General features: G+C 42.3%; 1 protein-coding gene across 2 annotated transcripts in view; it reads left to right on the forward strand.

Annotated features, from left to right (window-relative positions):
- adcy2b (adenylate cyclase 2b (brain)) overlaps window positions 1-19,100 on the forward strand; it is an 83,085-nt gene that overhangs the window by 8,232 nt on the left and 55,753 nt on the right. For both annotated transcript variants that reach the window (XM_085147664.1, XM_085147663.1), the window contains exons 2-4: window positions 8,956-9,153; window positions 15,496-15,660; window positions 16,454-16,603. In XM_085147664.1, coding sequence (XP_085003790.1) covers window positions 8,956-9,153; window positions 15,496-15,660; window positions 16,454-16,603 — 513 coding nt within the window. The remainder of the gene's footprint in view (window positions 1-8,955; window positions 9,154-15,495; window positions 15,661-16,453; window positions 16,604-19,100) is intronic.

Here is a 19,100-nt window from a genome sequence, read left to right on the forward strand (position 1 = left end):
GCCTTTTGGTCGCGTCTATCGCGTTCGGTGTGAACGCACCGTAAGAGAGGGCAGCAGTAGCTAACAGAGGCTAACCACAGCTAGGAAGGACAAAAAAAGAAGCGATACTGATAGAAAAGTTCAGGATATCCCCAACAGCTCACCTCAGTATCACAGTCATTGGAAAGAAGAGTCTTTACAGTTTTACAGCTTCTACAAGAGTAAATAGACGCTGGTGCATGCTGACAGCTGAGATAAACAAGAGACTGACAGCCTACACTCACTACAGACGAACTACAGCCAGAGTTGTTTGTCTTACAGCAACTACTGTAGCTAGGATTATGCACTTGAATTGGAAGGAAAGAAAATTCAGTTGACTAGGATATGCAGTCTCCTGATATCTAGTGGTGAGATTTTTGATGCTGTACCCTTAACAAAAAAGTCAAAATGCAGAAGCACAGTGTAAAAACCAACTAAACTATTAATGCTTGAGTGTGGGAAATATTCAAGACAGCTGCTATTATTCCTAGGAGAAGACAAAAGTGAATGAATTCCCATAGACTTCCTCATCTAACTCGAGTTACTGACTGACTGAACCTCTCCCCTGTGTTGTAGTGTGTGTAGTGTGTAGTCTGATGCGACTTGCCGTGTAGCACAGATCATCCAGAAGGGTATTAGGCTATTACTAAGCACTGATTAGCAAGTATGTGTGTCTGTGTGTTGTTTATGGATGTAGGTTGTTGGTGTTAGCTGACAGTGCTCCATCTTCAACTCTTGCTACTTCTGTCTCAAAATGACATCCACCCGACATGTCTCCCTTGTGATTGTGATAAATAAAGGAGTAATTCAGTTTGAGATACGATCTAGTCCTCATTAGCCCCTTGAGCCTTTAAACTAACATTAAATTTATCAGATTTCTTTGAAATTCATAGTTCATTTTCACCAAGATTACCATTTCTTCATGGCTCATCTTTAAATAAGTGATCTTTTTTTACTCAGCTGCTGGGACTCTTTGAATCTGCAGAAGCATTTCAAACTGGTTTGATCCACTGAGCAGCACCGTCTCCCTGCTGTGGGCATCAGGCTTCTTTTTATTCTGCTGGCAAAATGACCATTTCTTCACTCGCCTCCGATGAATTCCTTCACCGTGGCGCTGTGATGAACGGATGTAAGATCACACAGTTGAAGTAACGCAATCTCTCAAGATGAAATGAAAACAGTCATGACAGTTAAACACAACAAAAGCCGCTAAAGCGCCCATAAAACATCATTGCAGTGAGTTAGTGTCCTTTTCGTGATGGTAGGTCCTCCATTAAAGTGACTGTGACTTCACTCCAAACCAGCTTTAATAACGTGAGCCATAAACTTTTAGGTTCAGCGCTGGATGTTCTGCAACCTTTGACCTGTTTGTGGAGAGCGCGCTAGCATTTCTCTGTGCCGCAGATGGGCCTTCAAGGGAAAGGGTTGTTGATTATTGATGAATTTCATTACCAGGCTGAGAGCAAATTGAAGGAATATGCCACCAGTGCTGCTTCATCAGACAGTATAAATATTCAGCAGGCACAAGCACGTGGAAAGAACATACGCTGCCGCGATCGCAACACACCCTCTCTGGCCCCCATTTCTCCTCAGTTTCTTTATTTGGTGCATTTTTGTCATTTTGCTGCTGAATAATTAGATTTTTGAATCTCTTTCTGCCACTGTTATGTCTCCCCATACCCCTCCCCAGCTTTTTTCCCCCTCCCAGTATAATAGCTGGATGAGACAGACTGGGTTAAAAAAGGAAATTATTGTTCTGGGTGACAATGCTGCACAATATAGCAGGCAGACACACCCCACTCCCTCTGTGCTATGTCAAGGGAAAATGCTTTAACCAGTTTCAAAGGGGTTTTAACAGGATTAGATGGCCTACGATCAGAAATGTGCAAAGTGCAGATGCTTCTTTCTGTCGATGTGAACAGCTGCTCCACTCCAAATGCACATGTAGCGAGAAAGCAGGTCCCTTTTCTTTCTCTGTATGTCTCTGACATGTGTGTGCATGTGTGTTTTGCGTGTGTTTCTAACGCTAAAAGAACCTCTGCTGTTGTAAGAGTTTGCAGTCTTGCTTACATTCTCATTAGGATTCAATCTGTGCTCCGGGCTGACTGTATAGCTGCCGTGGCGTCAGCAGCCGGATCCCATGGGATCCCTTCACCAGACCCTGACTCATGCTACCGCTGCTGCACCATGTTGCCACATTAATGCTGCTATCTTGGATTTGTTCTGACCGAATAGCTTCTGCTGTATTTTAACAAGCAGCTCGAGTCAATAAACTGTCAAAACATCCCGTTACTGAAGGTTGAGCCTGTGACATCTTGTTTTTTCCTTCTCTCACAGAAATTGAATTGGACGTGGAGAGGATCCAATGCGTTTCTTTGCCCACACCGACGTGCCTTTTACTGTAAAATGGCTGACAAGTAATCACAGAGAGTCTCGCTCAATTATCATGCCGGACCTGTCAGTGTAATCATGACTCGACTAGAATAAGTTTAAATGGTTTATGTGGGCACCGGCTTTAGGATGGAGCCTGTGAGGTGTTTCACATCCTGCTCTTTGGGTGAATGATGGTTATTTTGTTGCCTGTTTTCCCCTCAGAGTGTATAAATTCTGAAACGATGTTTCGGAGTGCTTTATTTGCACATTAGTTGCAGAGTGCACAGGCGGATTAGTAGAATGAGCTCTAGGAGGCTATGCACTCCTCCTGACTTTCACTCAGCACAATCAGACCTGCTGCAAACACTACTGTCATTATTTCTTGGTGCAGAGGCTCAGCAGCTAATCAGATCATAAGTGGCAAGTGAAATTTTTAGCGAAATATTAACTTAATTAGGCATACCTCTTCTGTAGGTCCAGGCCAAATTAGCCAGTGAATTTTTACAGCTAGAAATCCGTAATACATCCAGCAGGGAAAAGGGACAACAATCTAACAACTGTCTCTTGGCTGTCATCAGTCTTTAATTAGCATGACTGTGGAATTGGTATTAAAGTGGGCCATACACTTAGTCAAATAATGAATTAAGTGTATGTGCAAGTAATCTCTATGAGCCAAAAGCACAGGCTCTGTATGATGTCAAAGAGAGGGGGAAACCTAAATATGGTCATCTCATCCATACAGCGCCAACTATTAGCAATTCAATTTAAGCCTTCTGTTTGTGAGAGACAGCCAATCAGAAACATCCATCCATCAATTTCCAGATCACGGAGGCTGCAGCCTAAGCAGAGAAGCCCAGACCTCCATCTCCCTGGCCACTTCCTCCAGCTTGTCCAGGGGAAAACCAAAGCATTCCCTGGCCACCTGAGATATAATTCCTCCAGCGTGTTCTGGGTCTGCCCTGGGGCCTTGTTCTGGTGGGACATGCCCAGGTGGGACATGCCCAACACCTCACCCAGGAGGTCTCCAGCAGGCATCCTTGTCAGATGCCCAAACCACCTCAACTGGCTCCTGTCGATGTGGAGGAGTAGAGGCTCTAATCTGAGCCCCTCCTGGTTGGCCGAACTCCTCACCCTAGCCTATCTCTATAGGAGATGCCAGCCACCCTTCAGACAAATATAACTTCTACCACTTGTATCCGTGATCTCGTTCTTTCTTCACCCAAAGCTTGTGACCATAGGTGAGGGTAGGGATGTAGATCGACCGGTCAATCGAGAGCTTTGCTTATACAGCACCAATTCGTCTGTTGATCTCCCACTCTGCTACCTCCCACTAACCAGAAACATAATGATATAAAAGGAGGGTGACTTTAAAGGAACTTTATATCATGCAAAGTTACTGTAGTTCAAGTCTAGTCCTCTAGAGCAGCGGTCCACAACCCCCGGGCCTCGGACCGGTACCGGTCCGTGAGTCGTTTGGTACCGGGCCGCGAGAGTTGAGGCTCAGGTGTGAAATGTATAGTTTTCAGGGTTTTTATCGGTTTTCAGCGTTATTTTGTTATCGTTTTTATCGTTTACTCGGTTTTCCTGGGTCTTTTCACCTGTGTTATGAATACATTTTCTTTTTTTGGTACCGGTACTAGTTTTATTTTGTTGTATTTATCCGCGACACCTTAAAGGCCGGTCCATGAAAATATTGTCGGGCATAAACCGGTCCGTGGCGCAAAAAAGGTTGGGGACCGCTGCTCTAGAGGCGATATTCTTTCATATCCATGTCCATTGCAGTAAAGTTCGGAGCTGGACCACTGCTGTGTCACTGAGGACTTCTTAAAAGATGATAAAATGCAGGAAGTGGGCTCTGGCAGGTTGGCAGTGGATGGTGCAGCCAGTTACTATGTGGAGCTGGATGAGTGGGTTGTGGATGTAGCAGCTGGAGGGTCAAGGGAGGCTAGTTCGTCATCCTCTAGTTGTGGTTGTTGGCCAGGTAGGTAGCAGGATCAAGTGACTGGAAATTGGATGAAGCAGATGGAGTTAAGGAGACTCAGATACTACTCAGATACCCCCCTCAGGGGGTTGGGAAGCGTATCTGTAACCGGAAGGTCGCCGGTTCGATCCCCGGGCTCTCTGTCCTGGTCGTTGTGTCCTTGGGCAAGACACTTTACCCTACCGCCTACTGGTGTTGGCCAGAGAGGTCGATGGCGCAATATGGCAGCCTCGCTTCTGTCAGTCTGCCCCAGGGCAGCTGTGGCTACAACCGTAGCTTGCTTCCACCAGTGTGTGAATGTGAGAGTGAATGAATAGTGGCACTGTAAAGCGCTTTGGGTGCCTTGAAAAGCGCTATATAAATCCAATCCATTATTACTACTCACATCTGAGCAACTGCAGTCATCTTTCCGCTTTGCAGTTATTGGGAAAACTGTCTGAATTGTGGGAGACTGAAGGAATTGTGGATGTTTGTTGATTCTTCTTTTTGTGGCAGAAGCTCCCACTCACAGGGTTTTAATGTTTGTGGATCGAAGAATCCAGGTGGAAATCTTACAGCTCCACACAAACTCATCTTTAAGCTCCCCAGAAAGTACATCAACGTCGGCTGGGTCCATCATTCTGTCATGTTTGAGGGAAATGTGGACCCAAAAGCAGACCTTTGAGGCAATTAAAAACAAACAAACAAACAAAAGTCCATAGAGGTAAACAGGTAAACACTCTGGGAGATAAAGAGTAAGACGTGACAAGGTACTAAGGCAAGTTGCAGCTTTAAATACACTAAAGGCTAATTAGAAACACAAGAAATGACTGAAACAAGGCACAAGTGAAACTAATCACTGAGAATGAGACAGGAGATTAAAAGTAAGAAAGTCTGAGAATATAACATGAAAAAACAAGCAGGAGGTATCTTGATTTTCTGTATAAGTGGGTGCTGGGACCATGACATCACTATCTTGCTGCAGGATTCAAACCCAGGATGTTCATGCTGTGAGAAGACAGAGCTGACCACCAGGCTGGCCCTTCTAGAGTGCAAGGGAAAAAATATGGAGCAGGAAAATGAGGAAAATGAGTTCATCATCATGTTCATCACGTATTATTCTCCAAATAATGAATATTGTTGCAAGAAAAGTGCACTTTTTCCCCCTGAACTCGTATGTAGAAGCCTGCAGACTCTTTCCATTACAGTTTTTGTTGGATTTGTTCTAGTCTGCTCATGTTAACAATTAAAAAATGATAAATAAGACGATTATGAATCTACCTTGAATCCCATAACTGCATTTGTTTTTTTTGAGTCTCCATGCTGAGAACATTTGACCAGAAAGGTAAAGATTGGAATAAAGAATAAGCAAAAGCTGCATAAGCTTTAATGAGTCTGATATGAAGCCATTTTTCTTGAACCGGTTGTATATATCTGGCAGTTACAGTGGGGCAAAAAAGTATTTAGTCAGCCACCGATTGTGCAAGTTCCCCCACTTAAAATGATGACAGAGGTCAGTAATTTGCACCAGAGGTACACTTCAACTGTGAGAGACAGAATGTGAAAAAAAAAATCCATGAATTCACATGGTAGGATTTGTAAAGAATTTATTCGTAAATCAGGGTGGAAAATAAGTATTTGGTCAATAACAAAAATACAACTCAATATTTTGTAACATAACCTTTGTTGGCAATAACAGAGGTCAAACGTTTACTATAGGTCTTTACCAGGTTTGCACACACAGTAGCTGGTATTTTGGCCCATTCCTCCATGCAGATCTTCTCAAGAGCAGTGGTGTTTTGGGGCTGTTGCCGAGCAACACGGACTTTCAACTCCCGCCACAGATTTTCTATGGGGTTGAGGTCTGGAGACTGGCTAGGCCACTCCAGGACTTTCAAATGCTTCTTACGGAGCCACTCCTTTGTTGCCCGGGCGGTGTGTTTTGGATCATTGTCATGTTGGAAGACCCAGCCTCGTTTCATCTTCAAAGTTCTCACTGATGGAAGGAGGTTTTGGCTCAAAATCTCACGATACTTGGCCCCATTCATTCTGTCCTTAACACGGATCAGTCGTCCTGTCCCCTTGGCAGAAAAACAGCCCCATAGCATGATGTTTCCACCCCCATGCTTCACAGTAGGTATGGTGTTCTTGGGATGCAACTCAGTATTCTTCTTCCTCCAAACACGACGAGTTGAGTTTATACCAAAAAGTTCTACTTTGGTTTCATCTGACCACATGACATTCTCCCAATCCTCTGCTGTATCATCCATGTGCTCTCTGGCAAACTTCAGACGGGCCTGGACATGCACTGGCTTCAGCAGCGGAACACGTCTGGCACTGCGGGATTTGATTCCCTGCCGTTGTAGTGTGTTACTGATGGTGACCTTTGTTACTTTGGTCCCAGCTCTCTGCAGGTCATTCACCAGGTCCCCCCGTGTGGTTCTGGGATCTTTGCTCACCGTTCTCATGATCATTTTGACCCCACGGGATGAGATCTTGCGTGGAGCCCCAGATCGAGGGAGATTATCAGTGGTCTTGTATGTCTTCCATTTTCTGATGATTGCTCCCACAGTTGATTTTTTCACACCAAGCTGCTTGCCTATTGTAGATTCACTCTTCCCAGTCTGGTGCAGGTCTACAATTCTTTTCCTGGTGTCCTTCGAAAGCTCTTTGGTCTTGGCCATGGCGGAGTTTGGAGTCTGACTGGTTGAGGCTGTGGACAGGTGTCTTTTATACAGATGATGAGGTCAAACAGGTGCCATTCATACAGGTAACGAGTGGGGGACAGAAAAGCTTCTTACAGAAGACGTTACAGGTCTGTGAGAGCCAGGGATTTTCCTTGTTTGAGGTGACCAAATACTTATTTTCCACCCTGATTTACGAATAAATTCTTTACAAATCCTACCATGTGAATTCATGGATTTTTTTTTCACATTCTGTCTCTCACAGTTGAAGTGTACCTCTGGTGCAAATTACTGACCTCTGTCATCATTTTAAGTGGGGGAACTTGCACAATCGGTGGCTGACTAAATACTTTTTTGCCCCACTGTATATGAGCTCATTTGCACTTTATTTCACAAGTTTCTACAAAGAAGAATCAATATATTAATAAGGCAGGTAATTGCACAAAGCTATATGAGAGAAAAAAGCTGAACCACTGTATGGGGGAGAAACAAAATAAATTACGACTTGACGGGATGGACAGTTTTTGTTGCCTTTAACGTCTTGACCTGCATATATGCCAAATGAGGACGAGAGAGTGTTCTGTCTGTGTGGTGACAGCTTCTAAATGCTGACTTTGATAGTGTGAGCGTGGAAGTGATGCTGTAGCACATTCCCCGGGCTCAGACTGTCTGCCTGCCGATCTGTGCCGTCTGCTCGTCTGTTTGTGCGTGCACGCTGTGTAGTACCGCCATCCTTTTGAGGACCTAACATCCTCACTAGCAAACAAAAAAAATGAGCAAACATTTTGTCAATTTGGAGTTAAGGTTGAAGCTTTTAGACATAAGTGTCTAAATCAATATCAGAACTCATCTGTGTGTCTCTGGTAGGTGCTTCTTTGGCTTCAGGCTGTGCTCTGGTTAAGGGACATGAATTGAGAGGATGCCCCAATTTAGAACTGGTGCAAAGTGGTTTCAGCCTCGAAGGTGAATTATTCCTTTTTCAGTACTGGCCGTTTTCAAGTATGTTTTTGGGTGGCTCATATTTTTTTGTGCGTTCCCACAGCAGGGACCTCCCATGTGAGACAGATCAACCATGAGCCCATTTTTGTTTTCTGAGGTTAGGCAGGACAATGTTTGCAGATGATCTCTGTACCGAGATAGGGACCAGGTGGAAGAGAGCGTGGAGAGGTGGAGGTACGCATTGGCGAGAAGAGAAATGAAGCTCAGTTGAAAGTGTGAATGAGAGGGAGGCTGATGGACAAGTGAAAATGCAAAGAGCAGAGTTAGCGAAGACAGATGAGTTTAAATACCTGTAGTCAACCATCCAAAGCAACGGACAGTTTTAAAGAGAGGTGAAGAAGACATTGTAGGTATTATGGGGTGAGCATCAGGGATTAGGAAGAAGCTGAAAATTAGATTCAGTAACATTTTCTTAAATCAAAATCCGTCCATAATTGTGCTTACACATTAGTCAGAGTGCATGGTTTTGACCTATAGAAGAAGCAAACGCACCGACATCTGGTCATCAGGTCCCCTTCTCTTTAACGGAAGTGGTACCTCCTTAGCATCATTTTCCGATGCGCAGATATAATCCTATATTAAGAATCAGGTGGGGAGATGATGTCAGATGAGTCACAGTACAATCAAGAGTTTGCCTCCTTAATCTTACTTTTGTTTCCTACCCTGCCTTATCTCTCTGTGTTTAATTTCGGGCGTTGGTTTGGTGTAGAGAGAAAGAACCACTCTTTGCACATGTAAATCTCCCGCATTTTATCTGCATTGAGAACGGGGTTAGGTGAGATACTGACAGAAGTGGTCACATTCTGACGCCACGGGACAGCCAATTAGAGGTGTCCACTCGTGATTGGTTAACCCAGGGCCAAAGCATAAATGTGTTCAATTTCACCAAACTCACCTCCAACCATCTCTGTCTCTCTCCAGAATACAGAGGACCACTTGACGTTCTTGATCACAGTGCCCACTGCGCTCTTCCTCTTCTTGTCCATCTTCATCCTCGTCTGCATCGAATCCGTCTTCAAGCGGATGCTTCGCCTGTTCTCACTGCTAATATGGGCCTGTCTGGTCACCATGGGTTACCTCTTCATGTTCTCTGGAGGGAGACTCAGCCCCTGGGACCAGGTAGATCGTTTTCTTTATTTTCTGTGTGAGTGTTCGGGTTGATCAGCAAGAGTTCAGCAGATGGCTTTTAAATGTTTACAGCTGTCCAATTTGGAATTGAGAATCTTGTAAAAGTGACTTGAAGGGGACCCTATGATGCTCAACTTTATTTTGTATTGTGACTGTATTTTGTGATTTGTGATGATGATAATGCCTGAAATTGTAACTTGACTACTGAAATTAATACAGTAATACACTACATTACTGCATTTATGAAAAATGTAATGCGATTACAGTAAAGTGTTGTTTTGTAATGCATTACACCCAGCACTGGTTGACAGTCACAACAATGGTGGAACAATCATTATACTGGTAAAAATCATGAAAGGAAAGATAATAACACAACCAGGTGTTTGAGCCCTGCAAAGAAAATGCATCAGCTTGAAGTCATATTCAGCAGATACGTTTTCATACTTTTATAAAGCTGAAGGATTTAGACTTTAGATTAAAACTTCAATATGAAATGGAAGCAGCAAAGCTTTTCTGCAGACTCTGAAAGACATAATCAGATGCTACCTTCCTGTGAAGTAAACTAACTGGATATAAAAGATGGACATAGCTTGTGCACTTAAAGAAAGTTTAAGCCCAAAATTCACACTTTAGCTCATTTAACTACATGTAGATTTTTCATGTAGATTAGTCACATAAGTACCATGAAAAGGTGTAAATTTAATGGAATCTGATAAAATGTAAATGAAATGTACTTTATTGATTAGTTTACACCAAGCACATTTTCTTTAATGATTAATCAGTTGATTCAGTTTAAAGTTGATCGTATATTTTTCAATTTATTATTATTTTTATCCAGTCTTTAAGCCGTTTCGGGTCCAAATTTCACTTCTGGCCCCAAATTCAAAGGAACACTGCGGCATCACTGAAAGTTAAAAACTGTCTAAATTCTTTAATCTTTAATAAAATCATCCGTGTGCCTGCTCTACCAGGTGTAACAATTAAGTTTAACATCCAGGCATCCATGAAAACAGAATTTATTAAATTTAACGGAGTTAGACGTTAGCGGGGAGTTAAATAAATAAAGAGTTAATAAACAATTTCCATGGGAGTCAAAAAGGAGGATAATACAGGGCGCGCTTGTGATTGACAAGACTTTTGTCTACAGTCTACAAAAACAAACAATTAATAAATATGTGACTTAAGCTGTTTAGTCACACATTCTTTCTAGCCCAGATGCTCCGGTTTAAGTGAGCCTGCTGCCTTAAAATAGCGTGCAGGAGACAGGACGCAGGATGACCACTCGCTGCAGCAGACTTTTATCTCCACTGATTCCACACTGATGCAAATCAGTGCCACAGGACATCACACAGACTTTGTAGTAGGGAGCTGGCAGGTTAAAGGCCATTTAATGCCAAGCCAACTGTGTCAGAGATTTGCATGCGTCTCCCACTGTTACACGCAGAAACGTTCAGCGCTGCAGTACGTGCGTGAAAATGGCTTACGATTACCCAAACCTGATAATTTGGCCTTTCGACACGTAGCCGTGCATTCAAGAGTCTTCTCAGGATTTCATGTGAGAAAGAATTTGCTTCCGCACACACACCTGTCATTTAGTTTAAATGTGTATTTTTTGAATGCATACATGGCTGTGTGTGTGTGACTGTGTGCGTTTGAGGCTGTGTGTGAGCGCAGAATTAATTTGACGTGTTAATGAGCCCTGATGAGAGCTGGAGGTGAGCAGATCAGCAGACAGACACATTAGTTTTCAGCGCCAGGCTCCTTCTTTCTCCATTTCAGGACTCCTATTTTCTCATGCTAGCACCCTGTCTCCATCTATTCATCAAATCCCATTTTTCTCTCCTTGGTTTCTCCACCTGCCTCCTTTTAACCTCCACCCACGACCCACTCCCCACCTCTCTTTCTCCGTATTACCTTCGTTTTACTTCTTCGATTCCACGGTGGGGTTAGAGATATTTTTAACATCGGCCACCTGTGAGAGCATAATCATTCTGCATTATTAATTATGCTATTCTGCTCCCATGACTCTTCATCTATCTATCTATCTATCTATCTATCTATCTATCTATCTATCTATCTATCTATCTATCTATCTATCTATCTATCTATCTATCTATCTATCTATCTATCTAGAATGAAAAACAGAAAGACAGAAATAAATAAGTTAACAAAAGAAGGACAGAAGAAAGAGAAAGAAATATGTAAAAAAAGAAAGAAGGAGAAAAAAGAAGAAAAAGGAAAGCGGAAAGAAAAAAGGAGAAAAATAGGAAGAGAAATTAAAAAAATAAAGGAGGAAGGCAAGAAGAAAAAGGCAAAAAGGAAAGAAAGAAAGATAGAAGGAAGCAGGAAAGAATTAGGTAAGGAAAGAAACACTTAATCAACGAAGGAAAATGAAAAAGAAGGAAAAAGGTGGGAAATAAAAGCATTAGGAAAGAAAGCAACAAGAAAGGAAAACAAGGAAAGAAAGGAGGATGGCGAAAAGAAAAAAATGAGAAAATGAAGGCAGGAAAGGAGTGAGAAAAGGAAAAAAGGTAATAACAAACAGGGTAAAGAAAGAAAGAAAGAAAGAAAGAAAGAAAGAAAGAAAGAAAGAAAGAAAGAAAGATGCAGGGAAAGAAATCCTGTGAGAGGAGAACAGTTGGAGCTGCTGCCTGCTCTCGGTGGGCTGGATTGATTATGATTACTGAGAGAACAGCATGTCTGATGGAGCACACGGAGCTAATAACAGTAAGGGTCTGACAGAAAGAGAAAAAAAGGCCACAAAGACAGAGGCCGGGAGAAGCTGCTTCTCTCTTCAGCCATTCACTTTGGACCCCCTCTCTCCCACTCCCACCCTCCACCACTCTCAACCACCCCATTCTGAGCTGGCTCACCTGCTTTTGTTGTAAACACATGCGCACACAGAAATACATCTTTAGCCACGTGTGCCACTATCTAGCCGCAGTAGCCTGTTAGTCTGCTCTTTATTTAATTTCTCTGAAGGCCACGGCTCTTTCCAGAAGGCAGATGGAACATAACTGTCACACCTGGTGCCAAATAATCAAGATATAGTCACTTTTACCTGTGCGTGTTAGTACGTACCTGCACAAAAAAACAAACAAACAAAAAAAACAGGGTGTTGTTTCTTAGGAGGGGAGAGCAAAACCTTTTTAAATGGGAGCATTCATGCATCTGTGCATCTGTCTGTGTTTGCATTAGGAGGCGGGTGAGCATGCATCGCTTATGCTTGAAGCACACAGAGCAGGGCAGAGGGAGAAAAAGTCATGGCAGGCGCTGAAGTGATATGATGGCTGCAGGACTCATGTTGGAGTGTTTGAGGCTGTATTAGGATTCAGGATAGAAAGCCGTGGATACGGTGTCTGCCTGCCTGCCTGCACACAGAAGCAGGTGACGCACCTGAAATTGGACCGCCATTCTCAATTCCACGCAGCCACCTGAACACACCCAGTGTCACACACTCCGACTAACCACATACCCCTTTAGTCACCCCCTCCCCAATGCCGAGGTGAGAGTTCAGGGTAAGGAGTTGAAGGTTATGGCAAAAATATACACGGCCTTCAAAACGCTACATCTGCTCCGACGTCAGCATCCTTCCCTTTGTTGGTTCCCTTAGTAACAGAAGGTCTAAGCCTACACAAAAACACCTCAGTGTGTGTGTGCGCGCTCGCTGCATTCAGGTCAACCAAACAATTACTTATATCCAATGTTCTAGCTGTGATTTGGCTTGATAAAACACTGCATGCTAGCGAGAGAAGAAATCTCTGTAACCCGTTGCTGCAAATTATGTCCGCAGCGTTGATTTTGACTATCTGTTATTTTCTCAAGCGGAACAGAGCGCAGGGTTTCTACAGCTCTCACAAAGTTGAACTGAGTCACTCTAAAGATGGATTTTTTAGCCCAAGACATCTGTGGTACACATAAGAATATATAGTCACACTAAAGCCATGTCCTGTGCTAAAAACTCTGACAAATTTTAAAGCCAGGGTTTTCAAAGTGCAACTAAATTAAATTAGAAATGATTGTAAATTTCAATCAATTGTTGACTTCACTGCAGGAAAGCAGAACAAAGTTAATTTACACTTCCAGTGAGAATTTCATAGACAGGAAGTTAGGGACCCACCCAACAAAAAGACCTTAAAAGATATTAAGAATGACGTTGCCAAACAAGGACACTCCTCTTGTTATGAGGAGATATGTTGTAAAAAGCTGAGGGTTCGAGTAGATGACATAAGAACCAGCCCATTTACTGTTTTTGGACTATTTAGTTTTTATCTAGAAATCTATTTTACTTTGACTTTTTAAGCAATTTGAACCCAATTTTAGCATTTAGCATTGGAGGGTATGTACCGATTAAACATATTTTAGACATCCAATCAAGAAAAAATTACTCAGCAGCTAAACATTAATTCAAAATTTAATTAGAGTTTTGCTAATCCTCTGAAAAGTTGCCTTATCACCTTGGCTCAGAAAACAACTTCCATGGACATCTGGTGCTTGGAAGAAGAAATCTAAATGGATTTAGCTGTTTTTATTGTGATGGATGTTTAATAATTTAGTTTCATGTGAGGTTTCATGCTGTTTCAACCAACTCTTCAAATCTGACTGCTAAAATGGTTGTATGTTATGCTTCATTAAATTCTGAAATGCATTGTGCCGGCTAAAATTTGTATATAAAAATTTAAAGTCAGTTAAGTGAATTCAGTTAAAAAAATATATACATTTTGTACAAGTTTTGACAGTTCTGAAATACTGTGTGGTTGTGTGTTGTTTTTTATGACACAGGGTCTACTAAAACAAATCCATATTTTTCTTCAGCCCGGACTCAAGAAAGACTTTCTCAACTATAATGATCAGTCCATTATTACTGGATCATAAAAAAGATAAACTCTATTATTTTGATGCTTTTCCAGTTTCATTAATTACCTGAACATTCTTGAAGTGCTGTAGCTTTCACCAGATTAGCGCGCTTTAGCCACTGACAGCTCTACATGGCTAACTAGCATAAGTGGTATACAGAAAAAGTGGGCATTTTCCATTTTCAAACCATCACACTCGAAGCGAACACGTACAGGTAGTGTGCATATGATGGTATATATGAGTGAAAGTGCTGTAAGTGACTGACAGGCCTCGTACTAGCACAGTTTCAAAATTGGCTATTAGCTTAGCTAGCTTAAACAAATGAGACGTGTAATGTTAGCCTACTTGAAAATTTCCAACAGTTGCTCACCATTTAAATGACTCCATCATTTACTGAAGCGTCACTGAGGATTTGGTCCTCATTTGAACCCTGATTTATATTTTTAAAGCCAATGTTTCTTAAAACAGCAACCTCCTGGCATGCTGTCATGTCCCACCCACTGTTCCATTAGAAAGCACCGCTCATACTTTAACCACACATTTACAGACCGTGTGTTAAGTGAGGCTCAAAGAGAAATGTTTTCCCAAAAGCAAGCTTTTCATTTAGTTTTATTTAAAAAGCTAATAAATTTCTAGCAGCTTCAAACACTTTATCCAAAACCCTCAAAGGATTTCCAAGCATCCATATAAACCCTGAAATAACTGAGAAATGCAGGCCATAGTGTATTTAAAGCTTAAAGTTTACATGCATAATAAAGTAAGACACAAATCGAGGTCTAGGAATTATCGGTTTCTTTTCAGGAGAAACCATCCACTCAGAGCTGTCACCCGTAGTGAATTCCTGTTTGCAGTCTGACTTTCTGAACCTGATAGGCACAGGAAATAAACAGACAGGCAGGAAAGTCAAAGTTGATCTGGTGTCCTAGTTGAAGCTGTGACCTCATCATGCTGGTTGCCACCACAGCCACCATAACAGGAAGAGGTGGAGTGAGAGCAGGGGAAGTGCACAGAGACGAAGTGGGAGGTTAAGGCATGAGGTATCAGAGAAAAATACACTGATGCGCATGCACAGCACACAGAAACATGCATGCGCACATCCACAGCAGGAGCTGAGCAGTCATTTAATAACTTGTGATGCTCTGATTTGTTGTATTCTTGTTTTCTGGACAATTGAGCAGAGGATTTTTGTGAAAACTAAGTGAGCAGCCCACTCATCTCTAATGATTTATCACAGGATCAGCAGTTTATCGTTGGATCTCTTAGCAAAGAAGCACTGGCAGCCCACTCAGCTGTGTTCTGTATTTAGGCAAACAGCAGACAAAGTGGGAACACGTACAGCAGAGATCTCTGCTGGGATTCAGCCGCAAGCATATTTCTACATTTGGGAACTTCTTGTCAAAGCTTATTTGTATTAATGCGTGTGGTTTAATTTAGACAAATTTGCACCTTCACCTGCTCTTGCTTTCCCGTTTCCAGGTCTCCTTCTTCCTCTTTATTGTGTTTGTTGTCTACACCATGCTTCCCTTCTCCATGAGAGGGGCCATTATCGCCAGCGGAATCACCTGCTTCTCACACACTATCACTCTCAGTGTCTGTCTGACCACCCGCGACACAGACCTGGAGGATCCTTTAGTCTGGCAGGTAAACCTGAACACACAGCCACGCTGTTGGAATCTGCCGATATATTTTCCATGACTTCCTGCTTGTGCTGCATATGTAATTTCTTCTCCATATTAGCTGCAGCATGAAAACTTGTTCTCTAATGTTTTTCCAAGCATGATTAAAAATGATGAGGTGCAGCGTCGGGGTTGTAAAACAGTGAACCTATCCTGTATAATCGAGCACATTCAGCAGGGCCTCCAGAGTAATGTGAAGGGCCTTTTACCGCACTCAGGGAACAGCCCTTCAAAACTGGCTCTAACTGAATGGACTGTTGATACAGTAAAACAAAGAGAGTCTCGCCACAGAGAAAAAGATTATCCATAAACGTCAATAAGCGTGCAGAAACATGAAGTGAAGTAGAATTGATTTGGCATCAGATCCATTTCTTCTGCTGCTGACACAAACACACACACACTCCAATCAACCATCAGAGTAAAAACACTGTAATCACAACAGCCTTCAATAGCTTTCTTCGCTCTCACACACTCACACATGCAGAGTGGAAAAGTACTCTAACAATAAACCAGTGTTCATTGGATACGGCACCAAGGACAACTTATTCATATGCAGGTCCACACTGTAAAGAGCTTGTGGTTGACACGGTGGTGGAAAGCACTGCAAAAGTGTGTTCTCGCCTGGTTTTACAAGGTAATAACAGAGGCTTAAGTGGAAAGGTCGTATAGTGGAAAAATGACTGGTACAATCATATTTGCAATATAGGTCAGCTCTTAATTGCTTATTTCTTCCATGTTTGTGTGCCTGTGTGTGGCAGATCTTAGCCAATGTGATAATCTTCACCTGTGGAAACTTGGCTGGGGCATATCACAAGCATCTGATGGACCTGGCACTCAAACAGACCTATCAGGACACCTGCAACTGCATCAAGTCTCCCATCAAGCTGGAGTTTGAAAAGCACCAACAGGTACACACTTTGAGAGCCATACTTTAGTTCTTGAAGTTACTTCTTGGTTATTATCCTGCTATCCTATTATCCTTTTGCTTCTTCTGTCCACTAGTTTGACTGTCTGCATATCCAACAGTCATGCTCACTCTACTCTGGGGCTCAAACTGTGTACTGGGGGCTGGCTAATGTTTGTCAGCTTTAGTTTTGTTGCTAACTCGGATAATTCATTAGCTACCCAAAATAGCAGCTATGGGGCTAACTTGCTAACTAGCTTGATTCCTTCCCAACGTTCCAGCCACTTTCCATCATTTTGTTCCATCGCTAACAAAATACTATCTGAAACTACAACAGCTTTTGGTTCTCAAGCAGAGTTTGTGTTGAAACTTTGTGTATGACAAGCGTCATGTCCTATGTATTTTTGCCAAGAATCCATCATCCACGGTTCCCTTAGAAATTACTCCACAAGCTGTTAAGAGTTGGAGAAGTTCCCATTTTGAAGTTACAAAACAAGCCTGTCAAATTTTGGCACTAAAAAAAACATTAAATACATTCAAAAATAGCTATGCTAATTGGATGGATTGCAGTGAATCTGGTAGAGAGTCATTATCTTTGACTTCTTTTCTTGCTCCATTCATCCACTCATTAGTAAACCTATCAATCCATTGACCACATATCTGATTCAGGGATTTCTTTCAGGTGTCCTGAGATTAGTTACACTCACCCACTGACATCAACTAATGGTACCCAACTAATCTTCATTAGTTACACCTTGCTAGGACTGAGTTGGTCTCCCTTTTTCCTTCAGACCTGCTTTAATTCTTCATGGCATGGATTCAACAAGGTGCTGGAAACATTGCTCAGAGATTTTGGTCCATGTTGACATGAAAACATCACCCAATTGCTGCAGATTTTGTCGGCTACACATCAATCATCTGAATCTCGAGTTCCACCACATCCCAACGGTGCTCTACTGGACTGAGATCTGGTGACTGCAGAAGCCATTTGAGTACAGTGAACTCACTGTTTTGTTCAAAAAACAGTTTGAGATTTGTGATATAGTCCGAAATGTCACTGCCATTATGTCCATTTAAATGATATTCAACTACTAAGGGGCCCAAACTGTGCCAAGAAAATATCCTCTCACACCATTACATCACCATCTCCAGCCTGAACCGCCGATACAAAGCAGGATGGATCCATGCTTTCATGCTGTTTATACCAAATTCTGATGAATTCTTGAGACTCATCAAATCAGGCAACCGTTTTCCAATCTTATATTGTCCAATTTAGGCAAGCTAGTGCGAATTATGGTCTCAGATTCCTGTTCTTAGCTCACAGAGTGTCTTTTGCTGCTGTAAATGATCTGCTGCAAAGATCAAAATGTTGTTGGTGCAGAGATGGTTTTTCTGCATACCTTGGTTGTAATGGGGCGACCGTGGCTCAGGGGGGTTGGAAAGCGCATTTGTAACCGGAAGGTTGCCGGTTCGATCCCCGGGCTCTCTGTCCTGGTCGTTGTGTCCTTGGGCAAGACACTTTACCCTACTGCCTACTGGTGTTGGCCAGAGGGGCCGACGGTGCGATATGGCACCCTTGCTTCTGTCAGTCTGCCCCAGGGCAGCTGTGGCTACAACTGTAGCTGCCTCCACCAGTGTGTGAATGTGAGAGTGAAAGAATAATGGCATTGTAAAGCGCTTTGGGTGCCTTGAAAAGCGCTATATAAATCCAATCCATTATTATTATTATTATTATTAATGACTGGATATTTGAGTGAATATATCTCTGTAAACCCTAAAGATGGTCCTGGGTTAGATGGATTCTAATCCAGGATTTGATGTCTTGCGTGATCTCTACCTAGCACCGTAATCAATCAAAATGTATTACCTTTACAAACACACTGATGTAATATTTCTATTTAGCCTTGACTATACTTTGTGTTTACTGCTAAGTGGCAAAGGCAAGCATCCTATTTGCATGCTGATTTTTATAATTAGCTCAAGGCCTTGCTGGCCACACAATTTAGTGCCCACATTAAATTCAAACCGCCTCTGTTTTAATTGCCAAAATATTTCACTTCTTAGTTTTGTCAGGGACGAGGAGTTGGTAAGTCCGTCATGTCTAAGTGGCATTATGCGGTGACATTTGCTTGACATTAGCGTCTTTGCCCTGACATTAGCCATTCTTTCCAACCAGGGAAATGACATATGAACGTGCACACTAATAACCTGTAGTGTACGCACTTGGCATTGACTATGAGTTTTTAAATCATTTTTTAAATTGCTAAGTTTGTAAAAAGTTGCTTACTTACTACAGGAATCTTTTTTGTAAAAACGCTGGATTTAGGTGTAGTTACCATTTGTTGTTATTTGTTGTTAAGTTATTTACATGTTTTATTTGTGAACATAGATCAGCAGAGTCTATCTGTTGATCTATGTTTTATAACTAAGCTGGCATTTGTTCCTCAGCACCAGTATCTGCATCACTGTGTGAGGACGCACACAAATGCCAGTGCATAAAA

Source organism: Neolamprologus multifasciatus, chromosome 22, assembly GCF_963576455.1.
Source record: "Neolamprologus multifasciatus chromosome 22, fNeoMul1.2, whole genome shotgun sequence".
Classification (NCBI taxonomy): Eukaryota; Metazoa; Chordata; class Actinopteri; order Cichliformes; family Cichlidae; genus Neolamprologus; species Neolamprologus multifasciatus.